This window comes from Vulpes vulpes, chromosome 2, assembly GCF_048418805.1.
Source record: "Vulpes vulpes isolate BD-2025 chromosome 2, VulVul3, whole genome shotgun sequence".
Taxonomy (NCBI): Eukaryota; Metazoa; Chordata; class Mammalia; order Carnivora; family Canidae; genus Vulpes; species Vulpes vulpes.
Window position 1 is genome coordinate 4,392,851 of NC_132781.1, and position 24,403 is coordinate 4,417,253.

At 43.0% G+C, this 24,403-nt stretch overlaps 1 protein-coding gene across 3 annotated transcripts in view; it reads right to left on the reverse strand.

Annotated features, from left to right (window-relative positions):
• Positions 1–24,403, reverse strand: part of SEC14L1 (SEC14 like lipid binding 1) — a 56,579-nt gene that overhangs the window by 16,576 nt on the left and 15,600 nt on the right. For all 3 annotated transcript variants that reach the window (XM_072746543.1, XM_072746544.1, XM_072746545.1), the window contains 4 exons: positions 4,147–4,296; positions 3,897–4,028; positions 2,002–2,130; positions 691–925 (listed from right to left, as the gene is read on the reverse strand). In XM_072746543.1, the coding sequence (XP_072602644.1) occupies positions 691–925; positions 2,002–2,130; positions 3,897–4,028; positions 4,147–4,296 (646 nt within the window). The remainder of the gene's footprint in view (positions 1–690; positions 926–2,001; positions 2,131–3,896; positions 4,029–4,146; positions 4,297–24,403) is intronic.

Sequence of the window (24,403 nt, forward strand, 5' to 3'; positions counted from 1 at the left end):
CATACATGAAAGGCAGCACAGCACAAGCTAAAAGCAGACCCTGGAGACAGAATTTTCTTGTGTGGTTTACAATGGGCATCACTCGGAGAAATAAGAGATGTGTGTGTGTGTGTGTGTTTAACACACATGAAAGGCAGCACAGCACAAGCTAAAAGCAGACCCTGGAGCCAATTGCCTCAGCTCAATCCCAGCACCACGACTTGCCAGCTGTGAGACTCTACAAGTTAACTGAGTTCCTCTGGGCCCCAGTTAACTCACATATAGAATGAGGGTAATAAGCACTTCGTACCTAAAAGGAACCACTGTTAAGTGAATAAATATTCATAAAGTGCTTACAACAGGGCCTAGCACATACTGAGGATAAAGTGATGGTGATACAATTGTGTTAAGAGGGTTAGTTGCCACCTTTCATTCACTAAAGATGTCTCAATTAAAATAAATGAAACACATTTCCTGGTTTCAAGAATAGAATAACTTGATGTAACCCTTGCTGCCCATTAAAATAATTAAACGTTTCTTCATTTTAAGAAAAAAATAAAATGTTATATAAGGCAGAGGAAAAGAGACCGTAACAAAATGATCTCTATATGTCCTCAGGAAACAAGAATGGGCAGAGGAGGCAGGGGAGAAAGGACTCCATGTAATGCCCCAGCCTTGCTCACAGGACAGACGAGTCACTTTCCGACCCACCATCAGGGGTCCCTGCCACAGGCTCGGGCGGCCCGGTGGGGGTGCCAAGGGCCTCACTGGCCAGCCCCTCTGCCTGGGCAGTGTCTGGAACCACAACAGCCAAGGACACGGCTTGTTTCTTGCATGATGAGGAGGTCTCTGAGGAGGGAGCAATGGAAGGTGGAGTCCAGCGGGGCACGAATGTTATGCCTTCTTCTTCCAACTGACGAAGGTAGTATTCAATTATTTCTTTTCCCTTTAAAACAAAACCAATTTTAAAGTTAGTATATATTCAACATTCAAATTATTCATCACTCACAGGTTTTAAAACACTAATAAAAACTTAATTGCTATAGCATAAATCTACAAAAAGAACACTGAATTGCCTTTGTCTTTTTGTTTTTCATATTTTACTTCCTCTTCTCCAAACATTTAGCAAATAATATCTAAAAAGACAGAAATTTTTATGACTAATTAAAAGCACCGATTTATCACACTTGTACTTAATATGTGTTTTGTGTCTCAATCCAAATTCTTTCCAACATCCTGAAAATAAAACAAGCCTTCAAAAAGCACTCAAAAATCCCACATGGATACATTTCACAACCAAATTCCACACCAACACTGAGCAGCAGTATAAAAACGAGAAGGAAAGTGGGGTGGGTGCCTGGGTGGCTCTGTCACTTGAGCAGCTGACTCTTGATTTCAGCTCAGGTCACAATCTCAGGGTCATGAGATCGAGTCCCTCATGAGGCCCCACACTCAACAGAGAGTCTGCTTGAGATTTTCTCTCCTTCTCCTTCTGCATGTCCCCCACACACTCACACATGCTCTCTCTCTCCCTTCTCCTCTCCCCACCTCCCAAATAAATAATAAATCTTTTTTTAAAAAATGAGAAGGAAAGTTTTTCCATGGAAGGTGAACTTAATAATCCAAGGCCTGGGGAACCCCAAAGACATCCCCAGCAATTGCCTCCTCATGAAGTACCTCCTGCCCACAGACCCTGAGGTGGCAGCAGGGGGTGCTATAAACTGGCTGTTCCCGCCTAAGCCACCCCACCCCAATCTCCCAGCGATTCTAAGCAGAGAGTACCACGGCCAGTGGCTACATGCTCCTCCTTACCTCCACTGGCCACCAGCATCATCTGAACACCCATCCACCCCTACAACTCCCTGGAACACGAGGCTTGGGGAAAAACCAAAGCATTTCCTTGTCTTGAAATGGCTGGTATCCCTGACTAGTCCATTTCCAGCTTTCTGAGAACACTGCCAGCTCGGAGCATCTCAGAGGCTACTGCCTCCCCTTCTCCATAAAATCCCAAGCTGGACTCACTTTTTTAATGTTGCTGGTATATTGTTTCATTGCAATTTTTTCCACTGTACTTTCAAAACCAAAGAAAGATTTAATATCTAAACTTGCAGACTGTTCAAAACAGGTCCAATCTTCATTTTCAGGGTGAACCTGCAGATAAATCAGAAATCATTCCCATTAACTATGCTGACAACTGATAAGGTCATTTGCTCCTCAATCAACTCGTAACCGAAGAAAACATGTTATTTTACTAACAATGTTATTATCGTGAAAGCACCAGATGGAAAAATTATACAGAGAGGTATTATCATAAAAAGACCTAAATAATATTTCTAAGATACTCAAAAAAAAATTCTAAAAATGACTGTTAAAAGGAGAGCTTCTTTTTCATTCTTGATTCGTTTGTTTACCGCATTTATTGAGCAGTGTTCTCTATCATAAACGCAACGAAGATCCCTGCCCTATGAAGCGTACAGTCTGCAGGGGGAGAATGGCAGTTAGCCACAAACATAAGCAGTATAAATTCTGCCATTGTTGGAAGACAAGCGCCGCGGGAAAAGGAAAGATGGAGCAGCTTCAAAGGACTGGAATGGGGGTGGGGGGCAGCGGAATTAAATAGGGTGTTCAGGCTGGCTTCATCCAGAAGGGCAGATGTGAGCACAGACTGGAGGAGGGGAGGGCGGGAGTCAAGCAGAGATCCGGAGGCACAGTGTTCCCGGCAGAGGGCACACTTGGAGCAAAGGTCCTTCGGGGAAGCGCGCCTCCGCACCCAATCAGGAGAAGCAAGATGGTGTGCAGGCTGTGCACGAGGAAGCCAGGACAGCAGATGTGTGATGAAGAGAAAACACAGGGCCTTGTAAACCACTGGAAGGCCTCTGGGCTCCTCCTCTGAGTGAAATGCAGTAGTGCTGTAGAAAGTAAGACATGATCTGATACCTTTAAGAGGACCACTTTGGATTCAGTGCTGAGGACAGGTCGTAGGAAGCTAAAGGAGAAGCAGAGAGACCCTACTAGATTCTTCTAATAATCTGGTAACAGAAGTTATTGAAGATGGTGTGGTGCATAAGCAGCCTGATCTTAGAGGTACACATTACAGGCATTACCCCTTCCCAAAGTCTGCATTCCACAACTTTGCTTTTACAAAAGATCTATATTTGTACCTGGCTTTGCTAGCCAAAAGAAATCCAAAGAGGATTTCTGCTTTTAGGAAAAAGGGCAAAAGGGAAAACAGCATTCACTATTTGCTTGCAAAAGCCGTTACAGAGGCAGCTCGTAAGCTCGTAAGCTCCCCAAGCCTTGAGAGTAGCACCAGCACCAGTAGCACCAGCACCCTCTGGCAGAGCCACACTCAGCATCTCAACATCAGGACTTCGGAGTTTAGAACTGTGTCTGTGCATCTGAGCTTTATCTCATTTTGTGCATCTGTTAGCAAGATGTGTCCTAAGGTCTCAGAAAAGCCTAAAGAGATTATTTTTTTGAGGCTACAAATGCTTTAAAAAAAATTCCACATAAATTCATGGTAATTTGCTGCTTTGCTTTGTCCCATTTCGGTGTATGCCAAGGGTTCAAAGGAATGCTCTACTTTCAGACAGTGGAGGAAAACGGTATCTTGGGTCCTTCCATAAATACTTCTCAAGTGTTAGAGTGGCACCAGAGAGGAAGGGACATATTAAGGTAACATTTAACGACAAATCAAAGCATCACTAGGCTCCCTTAACTATGACAACGTAATCCATTCTGCAGTAAACCACACCTGCCACACTGCTAATCCCACCAACAAGAAATGAGTGACAATATATGATGGAGAGTTGCCATCTGAGACAAGGCAGTGCACTGGGTAAAGCGGTGGCCAAGCAACTCCCTGGAGCACATGCTGGCCCACGCCTGCATCTCTCCCGCAAATGCCAGTTACTCACAGTGTAGCAGCAGTGCTCATTGATGATGACGCGATTAGAAAAGGTCTCATTATGGGCCTCAATGTGCAAGGTACGTTCCCGAGAATTCAATGAGTTCTTCTGGACAAAATAAACATAATCAACTCCTGCAATCTTTAAAAAACAAAATAAAGAAGAAAAAAAGGGCTTGTTATTAACAAGTACAAGAGAGGCTATGAACGTAAGTTTGTCTAGTTTGGGGATGGTCTTTCTAAGGTGTCCCTGCAGGTACCTTTTTCAGCAGCCGTGGTGCATCTATGTCCAGCTTACAGCGCCTTTCTATAACGTGAATAGCCCCATCTTCACTCTTGAACTCATTCACAGTGTCACTGTCCACAAACATTGGAATCAAAGGACATGTAGGAAACCTCCTTTCATAGGCCTACGAATAAATTTTTTTATAAAGAAATTGAACAAAGATGCAATCTGACAGTTTGCATTTGATATTCTCCCTGGAATGAAAGCATCTCTTAATATATGTCAACATGTTACATCAGAGCCATCTCTGTCTTTACATTGCAAGCTTTCAAAAGAAAGAAAAAAGACATTCTATGCTCATGGATTGGAAGACTCAATGCAGTAAAGATGTCAACTCTCTCCATATGGATATAGAGGTTTAACATAATTCCTGCAAAATCCCAGCAATGCTTATTTTTTTTTAAGCTACACAAAAGATTATTTTAAAATTGGTATGGAAAGGTGGAAGAACTAAAATAGCTACAACAATTTTGAAAAAGAGACACCTGGGTGGCTCAGTGGTTGAGTGTCTGCCTTTGGCTCAGGGCGTGACCCCGGTCCAGGGATCGAGTCCCACATTGGGCACCCTGCAGGGAGGTGCTTCTCCCTCTGTCTGAGTCTCTGCCTCTCTCTCTGGGTCTCTCATGAATAAATAAATACAATATTCAAAAAAATATTTTTTAAAAAGACTAAATTGGGAAGAATTACTCTATGTGGTATGGTGGTGATCCAGGCTACTGGTACTGGCAGAGAGATATACATAAAGATCAATAGGACAGAGTAAAGAGCCATAAATGGACTCTAACAAATATGCCCAACTGATTTTTGACAGAAGGTGCAAAAGTAATTCAATGGAAGATGTACAGCCATTTTTTCCAACAAATATTACATTGCACAATGACAGGGGGAAAAAAATGGACCTCAACCTGAGCCACACACCTTATATACAAATTAACTCAAAATGGACCAAGGACTTAACCATTTTTGTAACATTCTTGAAATGACACCACTACAGGGGCACCTGGGTGGCTGTTGGTTGAGCATCCAGCTCTTGGTTTCCATTCAGGTCATCTCAGGGTCATGGAATTGAGCCCTCTGTTGGGCTCCAAGCTCAGCACTGAGTCTGCTTGAGATTCATTTTCATTTTCTTTCTTTCTCTCTCTCTCTCTCACCACCCCCCCCCACTGCCCCTCCGCTCAAATAAATGAATAAAATCTTTTTTTAAAAAAGATTTTATTTATTCATGAGAGAGACAGAGAGAGAGAGAGAGAGAGAGAGAGAGAGAGACGCAGAGACACAGGCAAAGGGAGAAGCAGGCTCCATGCAGGGAACCCGACGTGGGACTCGATCCCGGGTCTCCAGGATCACGCCCTGGGCTGAAGGTGGCACTAAACCGCTGAGTCACCCAGGCTGCCCTAAATGAATAAAATCTTAAAAAAAAAAAAAAAAAAAGACACCACTATAGAAATGCAGAATAGGTCAGTGGCTGCTGGGGGGAAAGACAAGGCAGGGATGTAAGTGTAAAGAAAGATACTTGGGAAATGTTCTGTATCTTCACTGTATCAACATCAGTATCCTGGTTCCAAATATGTACTACAGTTTCCCAAAATGCTACCACGGGGGGGAAAATGGTTAAAGAGCACATGGCATCTCTCCATATGATTCCTTGTGAATAATGTATTATTAATATATTGTCAATCTTCAATTATCTCAAAATAAAAAAACAATTAAAAAAAGAAAGTTTCACTTGCTATATAATTCATCCAAACTTTTAGAAAATGCACTCAGGCACTTGACTGAGTCACTGTATAGTGTGTGGTGATCTGTGAAGACAACTTCGCTAAAGACCCTGTTAAATTCACATTAAAACCTAAGCCACCCAGCAGCTCACAGGAGTGTGTGAGCAGGAAACCATGGAACCCAGAATGACAAGTCCTGGGCTATAAGAAAGAGCATAAAAAAGAAGCTTGGGGCTGGGTTCAGCAACTCATGGAGCTGATGCTCCTATTAAAGTGACAGACATCACTCCTCCATCAAGTCCTAAAAATGGGGGGAGAAGGGGGCTGACTTTCCATCTTAATCACAACCAAGCACAGATTTAAGAAGAAATGTATGCTGTTAAAAAGATTAATGAAAATCTGAAAGCAACACAGATTGCTCTGATTTTACCTCTAACAAGGAGCCAGGAGTTCTGGGGCACCACCATACTAAAAAATACTGCCTATCATGGAGAAGTTTCCTGATGTTCCCTGTGAACAGGCTTGAAGTTTCTACAGAATACTCAGATCACAAGAGCTGCACTGAAGATCCCATAAAGCACCAGAGCAACCTATTAATCTCTCCACCTGGTTTTCACTAATCCCACTCCAAGTGATCGTAGATTCTCTGGTGCATAGCTCATCTCCCCTCCATAACATTGCAGGGTTATACCACTCTGAAAACTGTGGGCTGTGCTCTGGCTATCTATACGTCTATACAAGATATCACACGAGGTAACACGGCAGGGAGGGGGAAATGAAGCAGACAGTTCAGGAAAGGGACTCAGGGGAATACAAAAGCATGCCCTAAGAATAAGCAAGTGCAAAAAGGCTTGAGGAGAAAGAGAACACCCTCAGCTTTGAAGAGTTGGTTTGGGAAGGCTTCATGGAAGAGGAAGCATTTACACTGGGCCTCAAAGCATGGGAAGGTCTGTTTATAGTCAGCAAGAAGGGGAGGGATTTCCAGGAAAGAGAACTAGGGCGCACGGCCTCACGGGAATGTTGGGGTGTGAACAGGGACCCAAAGCTGGTGGAAGAGAGAATGGTGGCCTGCAGTGGCACTGTGACATGGCATGTCCCTACTGAGCAGTGACCACACGGCCATGCACTGAGGGTGCTGGCAGTCCTGGAGCTGACCTCCTCCACAGGGGATGGAGAAGGAGGAAACTCTACCATGGGACTAGGGTCGCCTTGTCAGGAAATTAATGACAGTCACACATAGGACAGGCTGGAAGGGAGGCAAAATTTACGTGGTCACCAGGTGTATTTGATTTTTTAAATGTTTTTACTTTGGGAATTGAAAATATATTCTTCGTATTTATCTACTCCACTCTTCTCCTCAAATGTATTCTGAATCCCATTACTGCTATAATCTTGATAAATCACACAGTATCTGTCTCTCAATGCATTTTAAATAAACAACATTTAAGAAGTTTATCCAACCACTCAGACGTATAATACCACAGATAAGTCTCAAGGAGGACCTGAAATTTGTATTAAGCACTGTGCACATGAACAGTTCTAGAAAAAAAATTTGCTATAATTTGTTCTACAGACACTGAAAACCATCTAAACTGATTTTTGAATTGTAATACATTAAAAAAATAAAGATAAAAAAATTGTAACACATTAAAAAACAAACAAACCTGGCTTTGTACATTCCAGCACTATGACATACCAAAAAACTGAGAACACTGCGGCTTCAAACAAAACAATTCTTTTTAGGTTACGTAAAGGGTAAAGCAAGCACTCACCAAGAAACAACCTAAGCTAGGGTCTCTCCTACTGAAGGACCTATTGAAACGGGGAAGCTGTTTCTCCCTCTGCCTCTTTCTGTCTCTCATGAATAAATAAATAAATAAAACCTTTACAAAAATAAAAATAAACCAACGAATCCAGCTTTTTGTTTCTGTGCTCACTTCCCTGGGCCAATCTTTCAGAGATACATAAAGTCAATGAATTCTGCATACTGTTGGCATAGAAAACTCTTACTTTCCAGGGGTTTGGGGAAAAGGAAGACTGCAGAAAGCTGACATAATTTTAGTCTCTGAAACTGCTTACAGATACCAGACCCCAGGTTTTCAACACAAACTACAACCAATACAGTATTGCTACAGCCTCTGAAAAATAGAGACATTCCAATTGTATTAAAAACATTAATATATGTTCTTGTTTTATCCTTAGGAAAGGCCTAGAAGCAATGACTTCTCACAAGAAACCTGACATCTAGACCCTGGTTTCCTTTTAAGATTTCATTTATTTATTTGATAGAGAGCTCACAAGCAGGGGGAACAGCAGGCAGAGAGAGAAGCAGGCTCTTCCCTCAGCCAGGAGCCCCACGCAGAACTCAGTCCCAGGACCTTGAGATCATGACCTGAGCTAATGGCAGACACTTGACCGACTGAACCACCCAGGCGCCATGACCCTGGTTTCTAAGTACCACTCCCTATCACAAACGAACATATGCATTGTGAAGAAGTGGCTGATTACAGGTCTAAAGGAAGAAGAGGTCGAGACAAATCTGAAGTACTTATCAAAAATTGAGGATGTGCTCAGTGACTGATGGGGACATGTCAAAAGGACACAGAAACCTGTCCAGAGAGGTTCCCTCCCCAACCCTGGGGTCATTTGAGAGAAAAAAAAAAAAAAAGAGAGAAAGAGAAAAGATAGTAAAGCTTTCTAAACCACAGAGTGATACTCAAAAATGGGCAGGGGAGGAAATCTTAGAGGCAAATGTCACTTAACCACAAGAGCAAATGACACAATTAGGAGAATCACAACTGTGCTAGCACCAATCCAGTCACCGGTTCGGACAAGGACCACCAAAGGGCACTGCAGGGCGTGGCTGTTGGAGGAGGTTATCACAGTCTCACATATCGTCCTGCAGGTTACTAGTTACAAAGGGACAAAAGTGCCTTTACAATGGAAAGATCTAGTAGACATCACCTTGATCAAACAATTCAACTCAGGAGGAACAATGGGACAGCCTGACAAGCTGATGTGACACAGCGGAAGCACACACAACCTATGCAGTCCTCACAACAAAATGGTGAACCCGAAGCTCATGAGGAAGCAATCTGACTAATCCAAGTTACAGAACATTATACAAAACCACCAGCCTGGACTCTTAAAAATAATTGAAAAATGCTGGTGCTTAGAAAGATGAATAGAGAACTATCTAGAATAAAGGCAATTAAAGAGACAGAGCCATCAACTGCTGCACTGGCTCTCTGATTGGAATAAAAATAGCTATACAGAATATTTAAGGAAATGTGACCATGCCTCACACATTAAATAATATCATTCTGTCAGTGTTAAGTTTCTCGGGTGTGATAATGATGACCGTTAAGGAGAATTTCTCTTAGACAATACACACATTATACTTAGGGCAAAAGTGTTATGATAGACACAGCTTATTTTCAAATGGTTCTGCAAAATATATGTCGCATATGTGTATGTTTAGAAATAAAGCAAATGTGCTAATCTATCTAAGTGGAAATGTATACAGGTATTTACTATACTTCCTTGATTTTTTTAAAAATGGGAATTTCTCAAAAAAGAAGTTGGGGAAAGTATTTTTTTTGGGGGGGGGAGTATTAATAGGAGATGGTAACTTTAGGGGGAAGGGCCATATGGAAGCTAACAGTGCTTTTGCATGTAACTGATTGAATATGACACTATCACATTTTATACATGAAAAGGTAGAAACCTGAGGTTTCCCCAGGCCCCAGCCCAAGGTGGAAGGCCGGATGTGGAGTCTACCAGAAACCTGGGCCTCTGCAGGTACAGGGGCCCCCTGCCCAGGCCTGACGCCGCAGCTCTGAGGACATGTAGGCCCAGAGAGCGCTAGCTCCTGGCTGTTTAACAGAAGACAGCAATCTGGATTTCTATGTGAAGCTTCCCTATTTTTAAAACCTTGTTTGGGCCAATGAGCCCACATAAGCAGAACTTTGAGCCTTCCCTCTAAGAAGTCTCTCCAAGAGAAGTGAGCAAGAATCCAGGCTTCAGCTCACATCGGGTTCAAATGACCGCCTCAGGAGAACCGCAGGAATTTCTAAATGTCTTCTTTTTCGTGAACTATTGGCAATATTATCAAATCACTTCCTAATCACGTTCAGCATTTATCAAACACAAAAATCAAGAAAAGCTGAACAAAATTAACTGTTCCAGAAGGAAATCTCCAGAGAGGGAGAAGCATTCTTCTAGGTCTCTTCTTAAAAGTTTTATTTTAGCAAGAGAAAATAACTTTATAATCATTTGCTCACTCTTTTTGTTTAACATAGCAATTGTTTCAATAATAAAAACAAAACCAGGCCCTTATCCATTTGCCCCTGGGAGGAAAGCTGCCTTCTGGGTAACTTAGCTTCCTCCTACCTTCCTACACCCACTCTTCCTCTTTCAGAAAGGAGTTCTGAGCCTGTAATTTGGGAGCCTGGCAACAGTACTTTCAGTTTTTAACCAACCTTTAAGATGTCAGAAGCCTGTACTGTGCTAAAGAAAAACCATATTTTAGTGAAGACATTTCAACTTGAGAATTAATGAGCTTAACGTTCTGCCAGGAAAACCCATTTAAAAGAAATTCCATTTAAAGAATCTACCTTTAAATTGAACTATGTTCATACACAATTTAGCCAACAAACCAAGCCAGCAGCTTTCCATACAACCACCTGGGTATCCTGTGGCACTGGACGTGACCATCAGACTCACTTAGAAACAGATCTGGTTTCACCCCAGAGAGAATCCATAAGTGAAAAAACTAAACATGACTTAAGTGTGTCTCAGAAGTTGCCAGTGCTCAAGGAAGTAAGTATAAAACCGATCAAGACCATATGGCAAACCGACCAACGTCCCTCAGAGTCAGGATTCCGTAATTCGGGGACTGCACAGTGACAGGTACATACAGAGGGCCTGCCACATACGGCAGTCCATTAAGATCCCAGAGAATGCAACAGTGCAAGGCACAGGGATGTGGCTTTAGAGGCAAGACATAAAAACATGTACTGTATTCAACAACAGAGGAGAGGACAGGGAGGAGGTGACAAGTGTCAAGGAACTGTACTGACCCTAAAACTGCCTGAGAGAGTCGGGGGGAAAGGGCTTCAGGATGGACGGTGAACGGCTTTACCCAGAAGTGCATCTGCCGAAGGGAATGTTCCTGGCGGGAGGAACAGCAGCGAGACGGAGAGGGAGCACAGCGCGGACACACTGCAGGCCTGTTTACACCAGGCAGTGCTCTCAGAAGCTGGCCCAACGCAGGCGGGGGCTGCAGGCGGGGGCTCCATGCAGAGCTTCGGGCACCTGGTCTGTGGCTGAAACTCAACAGCATGTGAACAGCTCAGCTGACCGTAGAGGTTAAGAGTGTCACCCACCAGGGAACCCGAGGGCCCGGACACTGCACGTACTCTCTAGTAGGCCCTTCGTGGGCTTCTGGAGTCTACCTCTACTACTACTTCCGTCTAGTCCACAAGCAAAGCGAGGTTCCAAATTACACACTGCTTGTGAATGCAAGTGTTCAGACTTCACAAGGTATTTATAAAAACGTCCATTTTTTAAAAATGTGAGCCCTTCTAAAGAAAAGTTATAAATCAGTTATTTCATTCATCCAAACACTTAATGACAACCTGACCAGATGAGCAATTTTCAAAAGAGCACGAGACCAGGAGCAAACGAGCAAGGGTAGCACAGTGCACACGACCGTGGGAGGAAGTGGTGCCTTGTCCTCAACCACCATCCTCAGTAGACCCACGAGTCAAGCCACAACAGACTGGAACACTCGCTGGGAAGATCAAACAGGAACATACAATGGCTCTACTAAAGCGGAAAAAAAATCTGTAAAAATCTGATGGATCCCAAGCCATCTCCCTCTGAGATCAAACACACTTGAAGTTTAAATTATGAATTTCATCTTAGAAAACCTCAAATCCCATGGTTCTGATCACACATTCTTTCCAGGTGCTACTTAGTGTGCAGAAGGCAGTTCAGCCCATGGTGCCCTGAGCTCCAAGGACAAGGAGGGCATCATGATCAATGCCACAGTGATCTGGCAAAAGAGCTTGGATTCTCTCCTAGGACCTCCTCGTTCGAGTAGGAGTGCGCTGCGCTGCTGAAGGCACAGCTACAGCGGAAGAACAGATGGCAGACACGCTGCTCACACCACGCACCGACACGTTCCCATCTGCAAACATTGGAGACAGTTCTCACCAGGATTATCTTCTTTTTGCCATCCATCTCTCCAGCACCCGCCCTCACAGCCACCCCACCATGACGGAAGCCAGCCGTATTTATTGTGATAAGGCAGGCGCCACTTGGCGCTCCAGAGAAGGAGCGGACAAATACTGGGAGGGAGTGCGTATTGGTGTCATCGCTGCCCTTGCTCTCATGTCCCTGGCCCCAGCTCACACTGGACTCCAACTGTCTGCCCTTTCACTGGCCGTCAGACAACTGGTAGCTGGCAACAGTGGCACAGTTCTACACGGCCTGGTAAAAACTACCCATGATATTAAAAAACTTCACACATAAGAAGTTTTCATCCCAGAGAGGTTGTTAATCTTGTTTACCCATACTATGGTCATTTTAAATAGTGTCCCCAAAACACATAATAATAGGGTTTTTTCTGACCTCTTAAAATAATTCAGGTCAGTGAGACCCAAACTGTGCTTGGCTCTACTCCAAAAGACAGGACAAGAAGGCCCTTAACCCAAGTGCCTGGCAAAGGTCTCTCCTGAAGAGGAACACAAATTAGCACTAAATGAAGTTCTATCCATTTTAAGATTTTCTACCACAAATTTTCCTAACCCTTCAGGTCCTAGAAATAAATGCTAGTCCATGACCCCCTCCCCAAGTAGTGAGCAAAGAAGCAAGGAGCAGGAGCAAGGAGCAGCAGACAAATCCCAGCAAAAGAGCAGGGCACCCCTACCAAGTGCCCCTGCCCTGCACCTCCCTCTCCCACAAAAGCCAGTGAGCCTGAGGCTCGATTTTATCCTGCACATATGGCAGCATGGGGCCAGCTAACAAACTGTTCCTGGTTCACAGCAGAGAAATGACTGGAAGTCACTATTACACAACACGCAGCAGAGTCCCAAGACTTCTCAGCATTTGAACCATTACTATAAGAACAAAACAAGCAGGAAAACAAAGAACTGTCCTCAGAAGATAAATAATCATCTAAATTTTTTTTTTTTTTTTGGTAAAATTTTATTCATTCAGTTGACAGAGCACAAGCAGGGGGAGCAGCAGGCAGAGGGAGAAGAAGAAGCGGGACTCCCCGCAGAGTAGGGAGCCCGATGCGGGGCTTGATCCCAGGATTCTGGGATCATGACCAGAGCCAAAGGCAGACACCTTACTGACAGAGCCACTCAGGTGCCCCAATATCATCTAAATCTATTAAAAATTTTACTGAGCATGTTTGGGACATCTGGCTGGCTCAGAAGGTATAGCGGATGACTCTTGATCTCAAGGTTGGGAGTTCAAGCTCTACATTCAATGTAGAACTTAATTAAAAATAAAATAATAAATAAAATAAAATAATAAATCAGGCAGGCACTGGCTTGCTCAGTTGGTTAAACGTCTGCCTTCAGCTCAGGTCATGATCCCATGGTCCTGGGATGGAGCCCCACAGGCTCCCTGCTCGGTGAGGAGTCGGCTTCTCCCTCTCTCTCTGCTGCTCCCGCTAGTGCTCTCTCACACACGCGCACTCTCTCACTCTCTCAAATAAATAAATAAAATCTTAAAATAAAAAATAGCATGTTTACATTTGGCTAAAGCAAAGCTACCAACTCATAACAGCAGCGTAGTTTCAGTTGTTAAAGACAAACATCAAACAAACCATTCCTTCTCTCTTGGCAGTGTGCAGCCAACTGTATAGCTGAAGCCTTGATTTAGAAAGGTCTTCTAGAGTACTCTTACAGTACTCGTAATGTATTCCTTTCCAAGAATTTCCGGGCAAGACTACCTGGAAACTTCTGTTAACACAATTTAATCGATTGACACAGAGCTCAAATAAAATTCCAAGTACGATCTAGCATGCCTGATTAACGGCATCTTCTCCTTTTTAGCCTAGATTAGAAAGCTGGGCCTGCACTGCTTCAATTGTGTCCCATTTCTGAAAAGAGCTCAAAACCGACATCTCACACAACAGCCTGAGGGTGGTTTCACAGTGTGTTTACTGTCTTAAAGATAATCACTGATGACATTTCTGACTATTCGTCCTTAGGCACAGTCACGTGGAGCTCTACATCAAAGGTTTTTCCAAGTTTCCCTTCAAAATACCCTTGATATCTCAGTAACTTTTCTATGGTGCCCCAAAGCCAAAAGAAATGCCATTTATTATTAGGTCTAAACAACTTAAAAAGCATTAGTAACCATCTAAAACAATAACACATTTAAGTTGAGGGAAAACATGTTTTCGTTTCCTTCCTAAACACCCAGTATTACTTGTGAGCGTGTGTATGTGGGTACACGTGTGGGGGCTTGGAATCACACTGGACACTCCTACTCTGGTTTCCTGTTGCTCACGGATTCTCATGCGACACTCGCTTTTTAGCATAGCAACCAGTGAAAACCCAGCTCCACAAAGATGTGACACCATTAAAAGAAACGCAAGTGTGATCTAATCTTAAAATGTGAGCTACCGTGGGCTGGGAGTTTGCACAGTGTCCAAGAAATGTTGACTATCACTGTGTTTCCTTAAAAATTAAAAATACCCCACAGCACTGTGGTGCCTCAGAACAGTGAGGGAACTGTGGCTCCAAGTGCTTTAAATCCTATTCATTTGTTCACAAATTCTGCCTATATAAAGAGGCAGTATTCAAAATCTAAACAAAGGACGCCTGGGTGGCTCAGAATTTGGGCATCTCTGCCTTTGGCTCAGGGCGTGATCTCAGGGTCCCAGGATCAAGTCCCACATCGGGCTCCCTGCAGGAAGCCTGCTTCTCCCTCTGCCTATGTCTCCACCTGTCTCTGTGTGTTTCTCATGAATAAATAAAATCTTTAAAAAAAATTTAAACAAATGAGTTTCAATACAATCAATCATCCTCTACCATCAAACTTTCTATCAAAAACAAAGAGTTCAGTGTTCTAGTAAGTTTCCAAAGTCTACATAGAGACCTTTAAAAATCGAAGAGCTGGGCGAGCAAATTCCTCCTGTAAGTAAAGGGCCAGATATCAAATGCTTTCAGCTTTACGGGCCAGACATCCTCTGTCACAAATAGCGCTGCCACCGACAGCATGTGAACAAACGAGTACAGCTGTGCTCCGATAAAACTATTTACAGACACCGAGAAATGAATTTCATACACTTTTCACGACATGAAATATTATTCCTTGGGATTTTTCCTAACCACTAAAAAATTTAAAACTGTTTTTAGCTTGCATATGAAAACAGGCTGCAGAACGTCGTTTGCCCACTCCTGATCTAGGAGATTAACTGTGACAGGTTCCATTTAATTACTTTCTCACAAAAATTCAAGAGTTATTTAAAATGCCAACCAGTCAAAACTGTGATGGACAAAAAAAACTTGAAATAAAATAGAAAGAACTGCAAAGCCAATGGATTGCCACTTCCTGTATCTGTATTTACATTTACCTAAACTGTTCGCCATTAGAAGGGCAGAGTTCCAACAAATACACATCTAACTTACGCACGCAAATTTGACTACATACATTTTACCCAAAAAAGGAGTGGAGAGCAGGGGAGAAGAGGGAATGAATTTGAATAGTGAGGAAAACACCCACCATTCCACTCACTGAACAGATGACTCCGGAATGGTTCCATAAACCAGCAGCCACCGGCCACACGTGGCGATTCACAAAATCAAGTAACATTAAAATTCAGTTCCTCACTCTCACAAGCCACATTTCAAGTTCAAGAAGTTGCTCTGATATTCCTGACTGACTTAACAATGAATAACTAAGTCTTGTAACAAACGTATTGACCTGACAACTCCACACCTTTGTCCTAAAGTCCCTAATGAGAACGTCTGCGAGGCTGGTGGACGCTGGAAATCCTACGTCCTCTGATAAATTTCTTCTCCCCATGAAACCCAGAGTCATTCATACTTATTGATAAGCTAATTATGTTAGTCTGAGTTTCAAATCTGTTTTATTAATTAGGCTTTGTTATTTAAAGTCTTTTGTCCAGGAGCAGAAGACTATATTCTCCATCTAAAAACTTCTGGCATCAGAGGGAATTTTTTTTTTTAGAAAACTGGTGACCTCTGAACTCACACACCAATCACTAAGCTAACTTAAGGGTAAACATCAATTCATTCCTTCAAGGACAGCTTACTGAAGCAGCTCAAAGCTCTCTTCAGCTCCTCTGGAGGCTGCACCTCCCCACCCCCGCCCGTGGACCCCCTTCCTGTCTCACCCTCCCCCAACCTGATCCCTGCTATTCCTTCCCTGTCTCTCCTTGCCAAGAATCTTAGATCGTTTTGTTTTCTGCCTAGAATATAACTTTAGTAACTGCTTTTCTTCTTTTTGCTGAGAGCCTGAAAGGCATCTCTTTTCTAGTCTACAAACATTAACCCAGCATTTTTTTAAAATTTTTTTAAGATTTATTTATTTATTTATTTATTTATTTATTTATTTATTTATTTATTCAGAGAGAGCGAGAGAGAGGCAGAGACACAGGCAGAGGGAGAAGCAGGCTCCATGCAGGAAGCCCGACACGGGACTCGATCCCGGGACTCCAGGATCACACCCCGGGCTTCAGGCAGCGCTAAACCGCTGCACCACCGGGGCTGCCCTTAACCCACCATTTTAAAATAAATTATAGGAAAAATAAAAAATAAAATAATATAAAAAATAAAATAAGTAGGGGCGCCTGAGTGGCTCAGTCTGCCTTCAGCTCAGGTCATGATCTCAGGGTCCTGGTCAGGCTCCTTGCTCAGCAGAGAGCCTGCTTCTCCCCTCTGCCTCTGCCTGCCCGTCTGCCCACTTGTACATGCACACGCACTCTCTCTCTCTCTCTCTCTCTGTCAAATAAATAAATAAAATCTTTAAATAAAATAAGTTACAGGTTTTACTCTTGAGTCTAACAAATTCAAAATTTTAGAAAAGCACTATAGAGGGATGCTGGGTGGCTCAGCGGTTAAAGCATCTGCCTTTGGCTCAGGTCGTGATCCTGGAGACTGGGGATCGAGTCCCATGTCAGGCTCCCTGCATGGAGCCTGCTTCTCCCTCTGCCTGTGTCTCTGTCTCTTTGTCTCTCTCTGTGTGTCTCTCATGAATAAATAAATAAAATCTTAAAAAAAAAAGCACTATAGAATCAAAAGGTATTCTCTTTTTTTAATGCCAATGTTTCCTGCTGCAATATATATTAATAAATTGTGGTATACCCACCCAATGAAACACTCTTCAGCAATACAAAGTAACGAACTATTTATTTATGCAGACATGAATAAACCCAAAATAATTATGCTGGATCAAAGTAAACAGGTCAAAAAAAAAAAAAAAGTACATGTGATTCTATTTCTGTCAAATTCTAGGAAATACAAACCAATATATACTAATAGAAAGCAAATCAATGGTTGCCTGGTCATGGGAAAGAGGAGAAACTACAATGGGGCATAAAGAACTTCTAGGGTGAAGGATATGTTCATTATCTTAATTACAGTGATGGTTTCAAAGGTATATATACATGACAAAACTTATCCATCTATACATCCTTAAAATGCAGTTTATTTTTCATCATTTAGATCTTAGTAAAGCTAAAAACAAGTAAAAATACAAGTACATATAGTTTTAATTAACAAGCCAATTCAGGGAAGCATTTCTAGCAGTGACCAGGATTTCCTGACAAAGGAACCCGATTCTCCATCATCCAGCATGGAGCAGGCAAGGGTCAAGGGCATTTGAAAAGGAACATAGCAATCGTCAAACACTGGAAGCAGCCAAGATGTCCCACAAAAGATGAATAAACAGGCTGAGGCACATCCATACAACGGAATATTATTCAGCAAAAAAGAAAAATCAGCTATCAACCCACAAAAATACCTGGAAGAAACTTCAAAGACTATTGTTTAACGAAAGGAGGCTGCGTGAAAAGACCATGTCCCATATGATTCTAACCACATGAAGCTCTGGTAAAGGACAACTACGGATGCAGCCACTCAGTGGCTCCTGGAGGAGAGGGAGGGAGGGACAGGTAGACACAGGCAGTTTTGAGGGCAGTGAAACTACCCTGTATGACACTGTAATGTGGGCACATGATATTCCACACATGTCCACACCCAGAGAATGTACAACACAAAGAGTGAATCCTAATGTAAAACACAGACTTCAGTGAATAATATATTAATATTGGTTCATCAGTCAAAACAAACACACCACACAGGATGTCAGTAACAGAGGAAGGGGCGCCTGGGCAGCTCTGTCTATTCAGTGTCTGACTCTTGATTTCGGCTCAGGTCCTGATCTCAGGGTCATGAGGTGAAGCCCAGCATTGGGGTTCCACGCTCAGTGGGGAGTCGGCCTGCAATTCTCTCTCTCTCTCTCTCTCTCTCACTCCCATTCTCACTCTCTCTCCCTCCCTCCCTCCCCAGCTCCCGTGAGGGTGCGCACTCGCCCTTTCTCTCAAATAAATAAGTGGAGAAATTATAAAGGGGTATTTAGAAACTCTCTGTACTATCTGCTTAATTTTCTATAAACCTCAATCTATTCTAAAAAAAAATATATATATATATATATATATATCTCCATTAAATACGAAAAAAAGGGGCAAAACCTAACCTATTAACTATGCTATAAGAAAGCAAAAAGACAAACTTCTTTTCCAAAGAACTTAGAAAATTCAGAGCATCACGTACTCCATAATCACTCCCTCCCTTCTCCCATGACAGGCACTGCAGGGCAGGTGTGGAGGGGCACCAACAGAAGGCAAGGAGCATGTGCGAAGACCGGAGGAAGCAGGCCCCAGAACAGACTCCCAAACCACCGCCTACTTACTGAATCCTACGTGTGTAGCCTCATGGCTTTCACAGAGATTAATGCAATGACCATGCAAGTTCTTCCCGTGAAATGAGTTTTTCTATGAAACGAATTTCTCTCTACTTTGAAATGAGGAAATGGAGGCTGAGGGAGCAAATGTCCCAGATGTGACCCCAGGTCTGCCCCACTCCTGATGCAGATGGCCTTGGATCTCAGAGCCGAGCCTGGGAGAAAGAGACAGGCTTCAGATCCCAGCTCTGCCCTCAGCCAGAAGACAGCTTGGGGGGTTACCGAATTTCCTCATCTTTTTTTACTGTACATAATTATAGAAGATTACAGAAGAAAACGTTTAGCAGATCCTGACTCAGAATAAATAGTCAAAACACGTGGCTACCGTTCCCCACTTGTATGTGAACTTCCCAAAGAGGAAGGGACTGACGAACCCTGGGTAAGGCCGCAGCCACCCAACAGTCCCAAGGAGCCAACTAGACCACGCAAAAAGAGGAAGGACGTCTTTCTAATGCAAACAGCTTTAAAAACTAAACATTTTTTTTGACATTTATCTTCTCTACTATACTTCAAAAATGCACCCCTCAAAAAAATCTATGTGTTCACTAGACTAAAATGATAATTATGTCCCCAATGGCCCTAGAAACACAAAGATGCAAATCTCATGAGGCTCTAGTGGAAACCAACTGTTAAGTTTATAAAATAGCCAGTGGTGGAAAAAAAAATTTGGTATAAATAACATCATACAACTTTTTTCTATAAGAAAAAAGAAAAGCCAAATAAGATAAAAACAGGCATCATCTTTATTTCAATATAGGCATTGTGGATAAAATATTCCCTCTGTAATGTAATGTAAAATAAATACAAGAAATAGATGGCTTTAGCAGGTTAAATAACTGATTAATTAGCTGAATATACTATACCCAGTTACTGGAAGGAGAAAATATGGTCCTGAAGATACGCATAACTGGAGCTGGGAAGAGAACTTTCATAAAATACAGGAGGGCAGCCGGGAGGGTGCCGGCTCCCAAGATGTTCTCTGAAAAGGTTTCAGTTACAGGCAGCCCTGAATCAGGCCTGATGTTAATGGTATTAACATTTTCCACAGAATGAGGAAATACAATATACCTGGAAGGGAAAGAACTCACGTCAGGAAACTAATCGCTCAGCTCCCGCTGTGGCCTGAATAAATGTAAACATTAGCCTGCTGTTCCCACAGTCTCAGGAGAGCCATCCGCTGTTCTGCAGACAGAGCCCTGCCCGGGTCACCTCGTACAACTCTTGACCAAAGACATGATGCTGCACCAGCACTTACAGCCTCACATGGATTCTCTATTTAGTTTTTCAGATGGACTATTTTTTTTTAAAGATTGTATTTATTTATTTGAGAGAACTAACGATAAAGAGAGCACAGGCAGGGGAGGGCAGAGGGAGAGGGAGAAGCAGACTCCCCAGTGAGCAGGGAGCCTGAAGCGATTGGGGCTCCATCCCAGGACCCCAGGATCAGGACCTGAGCCGAAGGCTGACGCTTAACCGACTGAGCGCCCCAGGTGCCCCCAAATGGACTAGTTTAAACTCAGAGCACCAGCAGCGTTCCTTCCACCCCACAGCCTCACCTCACCAAGTATCAGGAATCTGACTCGGCGGCGCAGCAGTGTCCCTTCCCTCCACTCCTGTGGCACTGTCACCTTAGGACCAAGACACAAACCAGAGAGGCACACCAGAGCTTTAGTTCTGGAGTCAATAAGCCCTGATCAGAAAGCCAGCAGCACCCACCTATGAGCAAGAGCCTGCAGTTAAAGAGAAAAGACTGAGAGACCGGGCACTAGAGAAGTCTGACTGCCCAGCAGGGAACCAGGTCAGAGACACAGACAGATGGGAGGCAGAACCAGGAGAAAGGGAGAGGAATTTTAAAGCAAAGACCACAAAGCGGCCCTGGGCAGAATCAGGAGAGGCAAGGGGGGAGTGTTACCTGCTGGCTGGTAAGATCTGGGTCTGTCTGGAGGTGAGCCAGCTGCAGGAGGCCACCCTCACCTGCTGGCTGGCTGGCTCAGGACTACGGTCTGTGCCATGGTCACTGGGTGAGGTGGCCAGGTCAGAACTGCCATGGGGTGAGCAATTTCAACCTCAGTTTTCTCACCTGCATAGTGGAGTAAGAAAAGACCTACTCCCCAAAGTACACACTTTCAGTTATAAGTCAGTAAGCCCAGGGGCACCTGGCTGGCTCTGTCAGTGGAGCATGCAACTCTTGACCTCGGGTCCTGAGTTAAAGTCCCACATTGGACTATAAAAAAGGTAAGGGAGGGCATCTGGGTGGCTCAGTCAGTCAGTCGGTGAAGTGTCCAGCTCTTGATTTCAGCTAAGGTCATGATCTCAGGGTCATGAGATCAAGCCCCAAGTTGGGCTCTGCACTCAGTGGGAAGTCTCCTGGGGGATTCTCTCTCTCTCTCTCTTCCCACCTGCTCACAGGTGCACACACAAACACACTCTCTAAAGCAAACCTTAAAAAAAAAAGTCCTGGGGATGTAATCACAGCAGAGTGATTATAATTAATAATACAGTACTGCATATTTGAAAGCTACTAAAAGAGTACATCTTGGAGGTGCCTGAGTTGCTCAGTAGGTTAAGCGTCTGCTCAGGTCACGACCTGCTTCTCCCTCTCCCCCTGTGTTCGAGCTCTCACTCTCTCGCTCTCTCAAATAAATAAAATCTTTTTTTAAAAAAAGAGGGGCACCTGGGTGACTCAGTGGTTGAGTGTCTGCCTTTAGCTCAGGTCATGATCCCAGGGTCCTGGGATTGAGTCCTGCATCAGGGCTCCCTGCAGGAAGCCTACTCCCTCTGCCTATGCCTCTGCCTCTGTGTCCCTAAATGAATAAATAAATAAAAATAAAATCTTTAGGGACGCCTGGGTGGCTCAGTGGTTAAGCATCTGCCTTTGCCTTAGGGCATGATCCCGATTTAGGGATCAAGTCCCACATATCAGGCTCCCCGTGGGGAGCTTCTCCCTCTGCCTATGTCTCTGCCTGTCTCTCTGCGTCTCTCCTAATAAAATCTTAAAAAAAAATAAACAAAATAAAATCTTGAAAAATATAAAGAGTACATCTTAAAAATTATCACAAGAAAAAAATGTGTAACTAGGTGAGGTGATAAACGTTCAATAAACTTATTGTGATGATCATATCACAAATATGTACATATATCAAAGCACTGTTATGCACCTTAAATTAATACAATGTTAAATGTCAATGACACCTAAATAAAGCTGGTAAGGACCTTACCCACAAAGGAAGTGTAAGCAATAGAAGAGATACTAGCAATATCCTTAACTTCTGGGTCTAACTTAGGTCAGTGGAAATGAACACAGTGTACACATTTTTTAAGATTTTATTTTTAAGTAATCTCTACTCCTACCGTGCAGCTTGAATTTACAACCCTGGGACCAAGAGTCACGTGCCCTTCCAACCAAGCTGATCAGATGCCCCAAAAGTTTTAAACTTTCAGAGACAGGATATAGTTGTAATTGAGGACCATTTACAAGAGACTCTAAAATTCCTTTCATGAAAAAGAAACATGACTTTAAGAATCATAAACATAAAAGGACCCCCACACACACCTTTCCACTTTAAGGTGACAGAATCAAAATGTGGATGTATCGTGTGATTTTCCGCAGCTCTAAGTCAGACCGAGAAGCAGAGGACGTTACCACCGGTCTTCACCATTCTTGATTTCACCAATCAATGCTCAAAGGACAATCAAACAAACAACCTACTACTACGGTTTCATTGTATAGGAGGGTCCCCCATTGTTAGTTAGACCAGTTGGGCCAGGACACCTGGGTGACTCGGCAGTTGAGCTTCTGCCTTCTACTCAGGGCTTGATCCCAGGATCCGGGATCGAATCCCACATCGGGCTCCCTGTGAGGAGCCTGCTTCTCCCTCTGCCTGTGTCTCTGCCTCTCTGTGTGTGTGTCTCTCTCATGAATAAATAAATAAATCTTTAAAAATAAATAAATAAAACAGTTGGGCCAACAAGCCATCAAGTGAAGCACCCTATCCCCACAACCTCCGGTTGTTTTCAACCTCAGGTTGAGTTGCAAACAAATGTGGTTCATAGGGATTTATGCAAGTACAGCAGAATCTAATGCCAGGTACTGGGTACCAAGCTTGAATAATGTACAAACCTCTTTTAAAAGAGAAAAGTTTCTTTGGACCTTTGACGTTGACCAGTTATTTTTATTATTATGTTATTTAAATACGTACAAGGTACATAAAAACTCATAGAATTAAAAAACCCATGACATACATTTACTAGGAAGGGTGACAACTTGTTGGAGCCGATTTCTCCTTCAGCACAGGCACGAACCGGTGGCCAGGGCACCGGTTTCAGACCTGAAGGCCTGTGGGGAGACACTGCGGGTGACCCACCATCCCCACTGCTGTCTTCAGTTAGGCCTATATTTGTAAGTTCCCTGTCTGTGAGGTACCTTAGCCTATACTTGGCTCAAACACATCATCCATGTATTAATTTCACCTCAATTTTTTTTGTATTTGCTTTCAATCATTAAAATAGTATACTGGCACCCCCAAATAAACCTAACAGCAAACTGCATACCATCTGATAACACTTAGCTATAAGTATGTCCAGCATCCAGATGACCTCAATGTGTTCATACATATTTTTGGACAGTCAAAATAAAAAGCATATTAACCAATCCCTACTAGAGAATTAAAGGACACTACAGTTGACCCTTGAACATGAGTTTGAACTGTACAGGTCCACATGTATGCAGATTTTTTTTTTATAAATACAGTACGGTAAATGTATTTTTCTTATGATCTTAACATTTTTTCTTTACCTTATTTGATTATAGGAATACAGTATATGATACATATACAAAATATGTGTTAACTGCTTATATGATCAATAAGGCTTTGATCAACAGTGGGCTACTTACTAGTAGTTAAGTTTTTGGACAATCAAAAGTTATACATAGATTTTTTTTTAAGATTTCATTATTTATTCATGAGAGACATTCAGAGACAGGCAGAGACATAGGCAGAGGGAGAAGCAGGCTCCCTGGGATCAAACCCTGAGCCAAAGGCAGATGCTCAACCAGAGCCACGGAGGCGTCCCTATATGCAGATTTTTAACGGCATGCGGGGGAGGAGCATCTGTGCCCCTAAACCCTGTGTTAGAGGGTCAACTGTGGTTAGAAAAAAAGAGGTATATAAATCTTTCAAGTAGGTCTTTATACTATATCTCTGTCAATAAATCTTGAAGGTCAAATATTTCACAAGCCACAATTACTTAAGCCCCAGGCAAACAAGAGTGTCAGGAGTGCTATGAAAGGTTTCTCTTCTCTCTGGTTTTCATGTGCAATCATATGACTGACCCATGCATGATCTAATGGCATCCAAAACACACCATAATTTGCCAAAACCATTCCTAATCCATAAATTGTTTTGTCTAATAAATAGCAAACAGAGTATAGGTGGCAACAAAAATAGCAGTTTTGCATATTCCTGTTCAAATCAAGTTAGATTTGGCAGAGTACTGTTT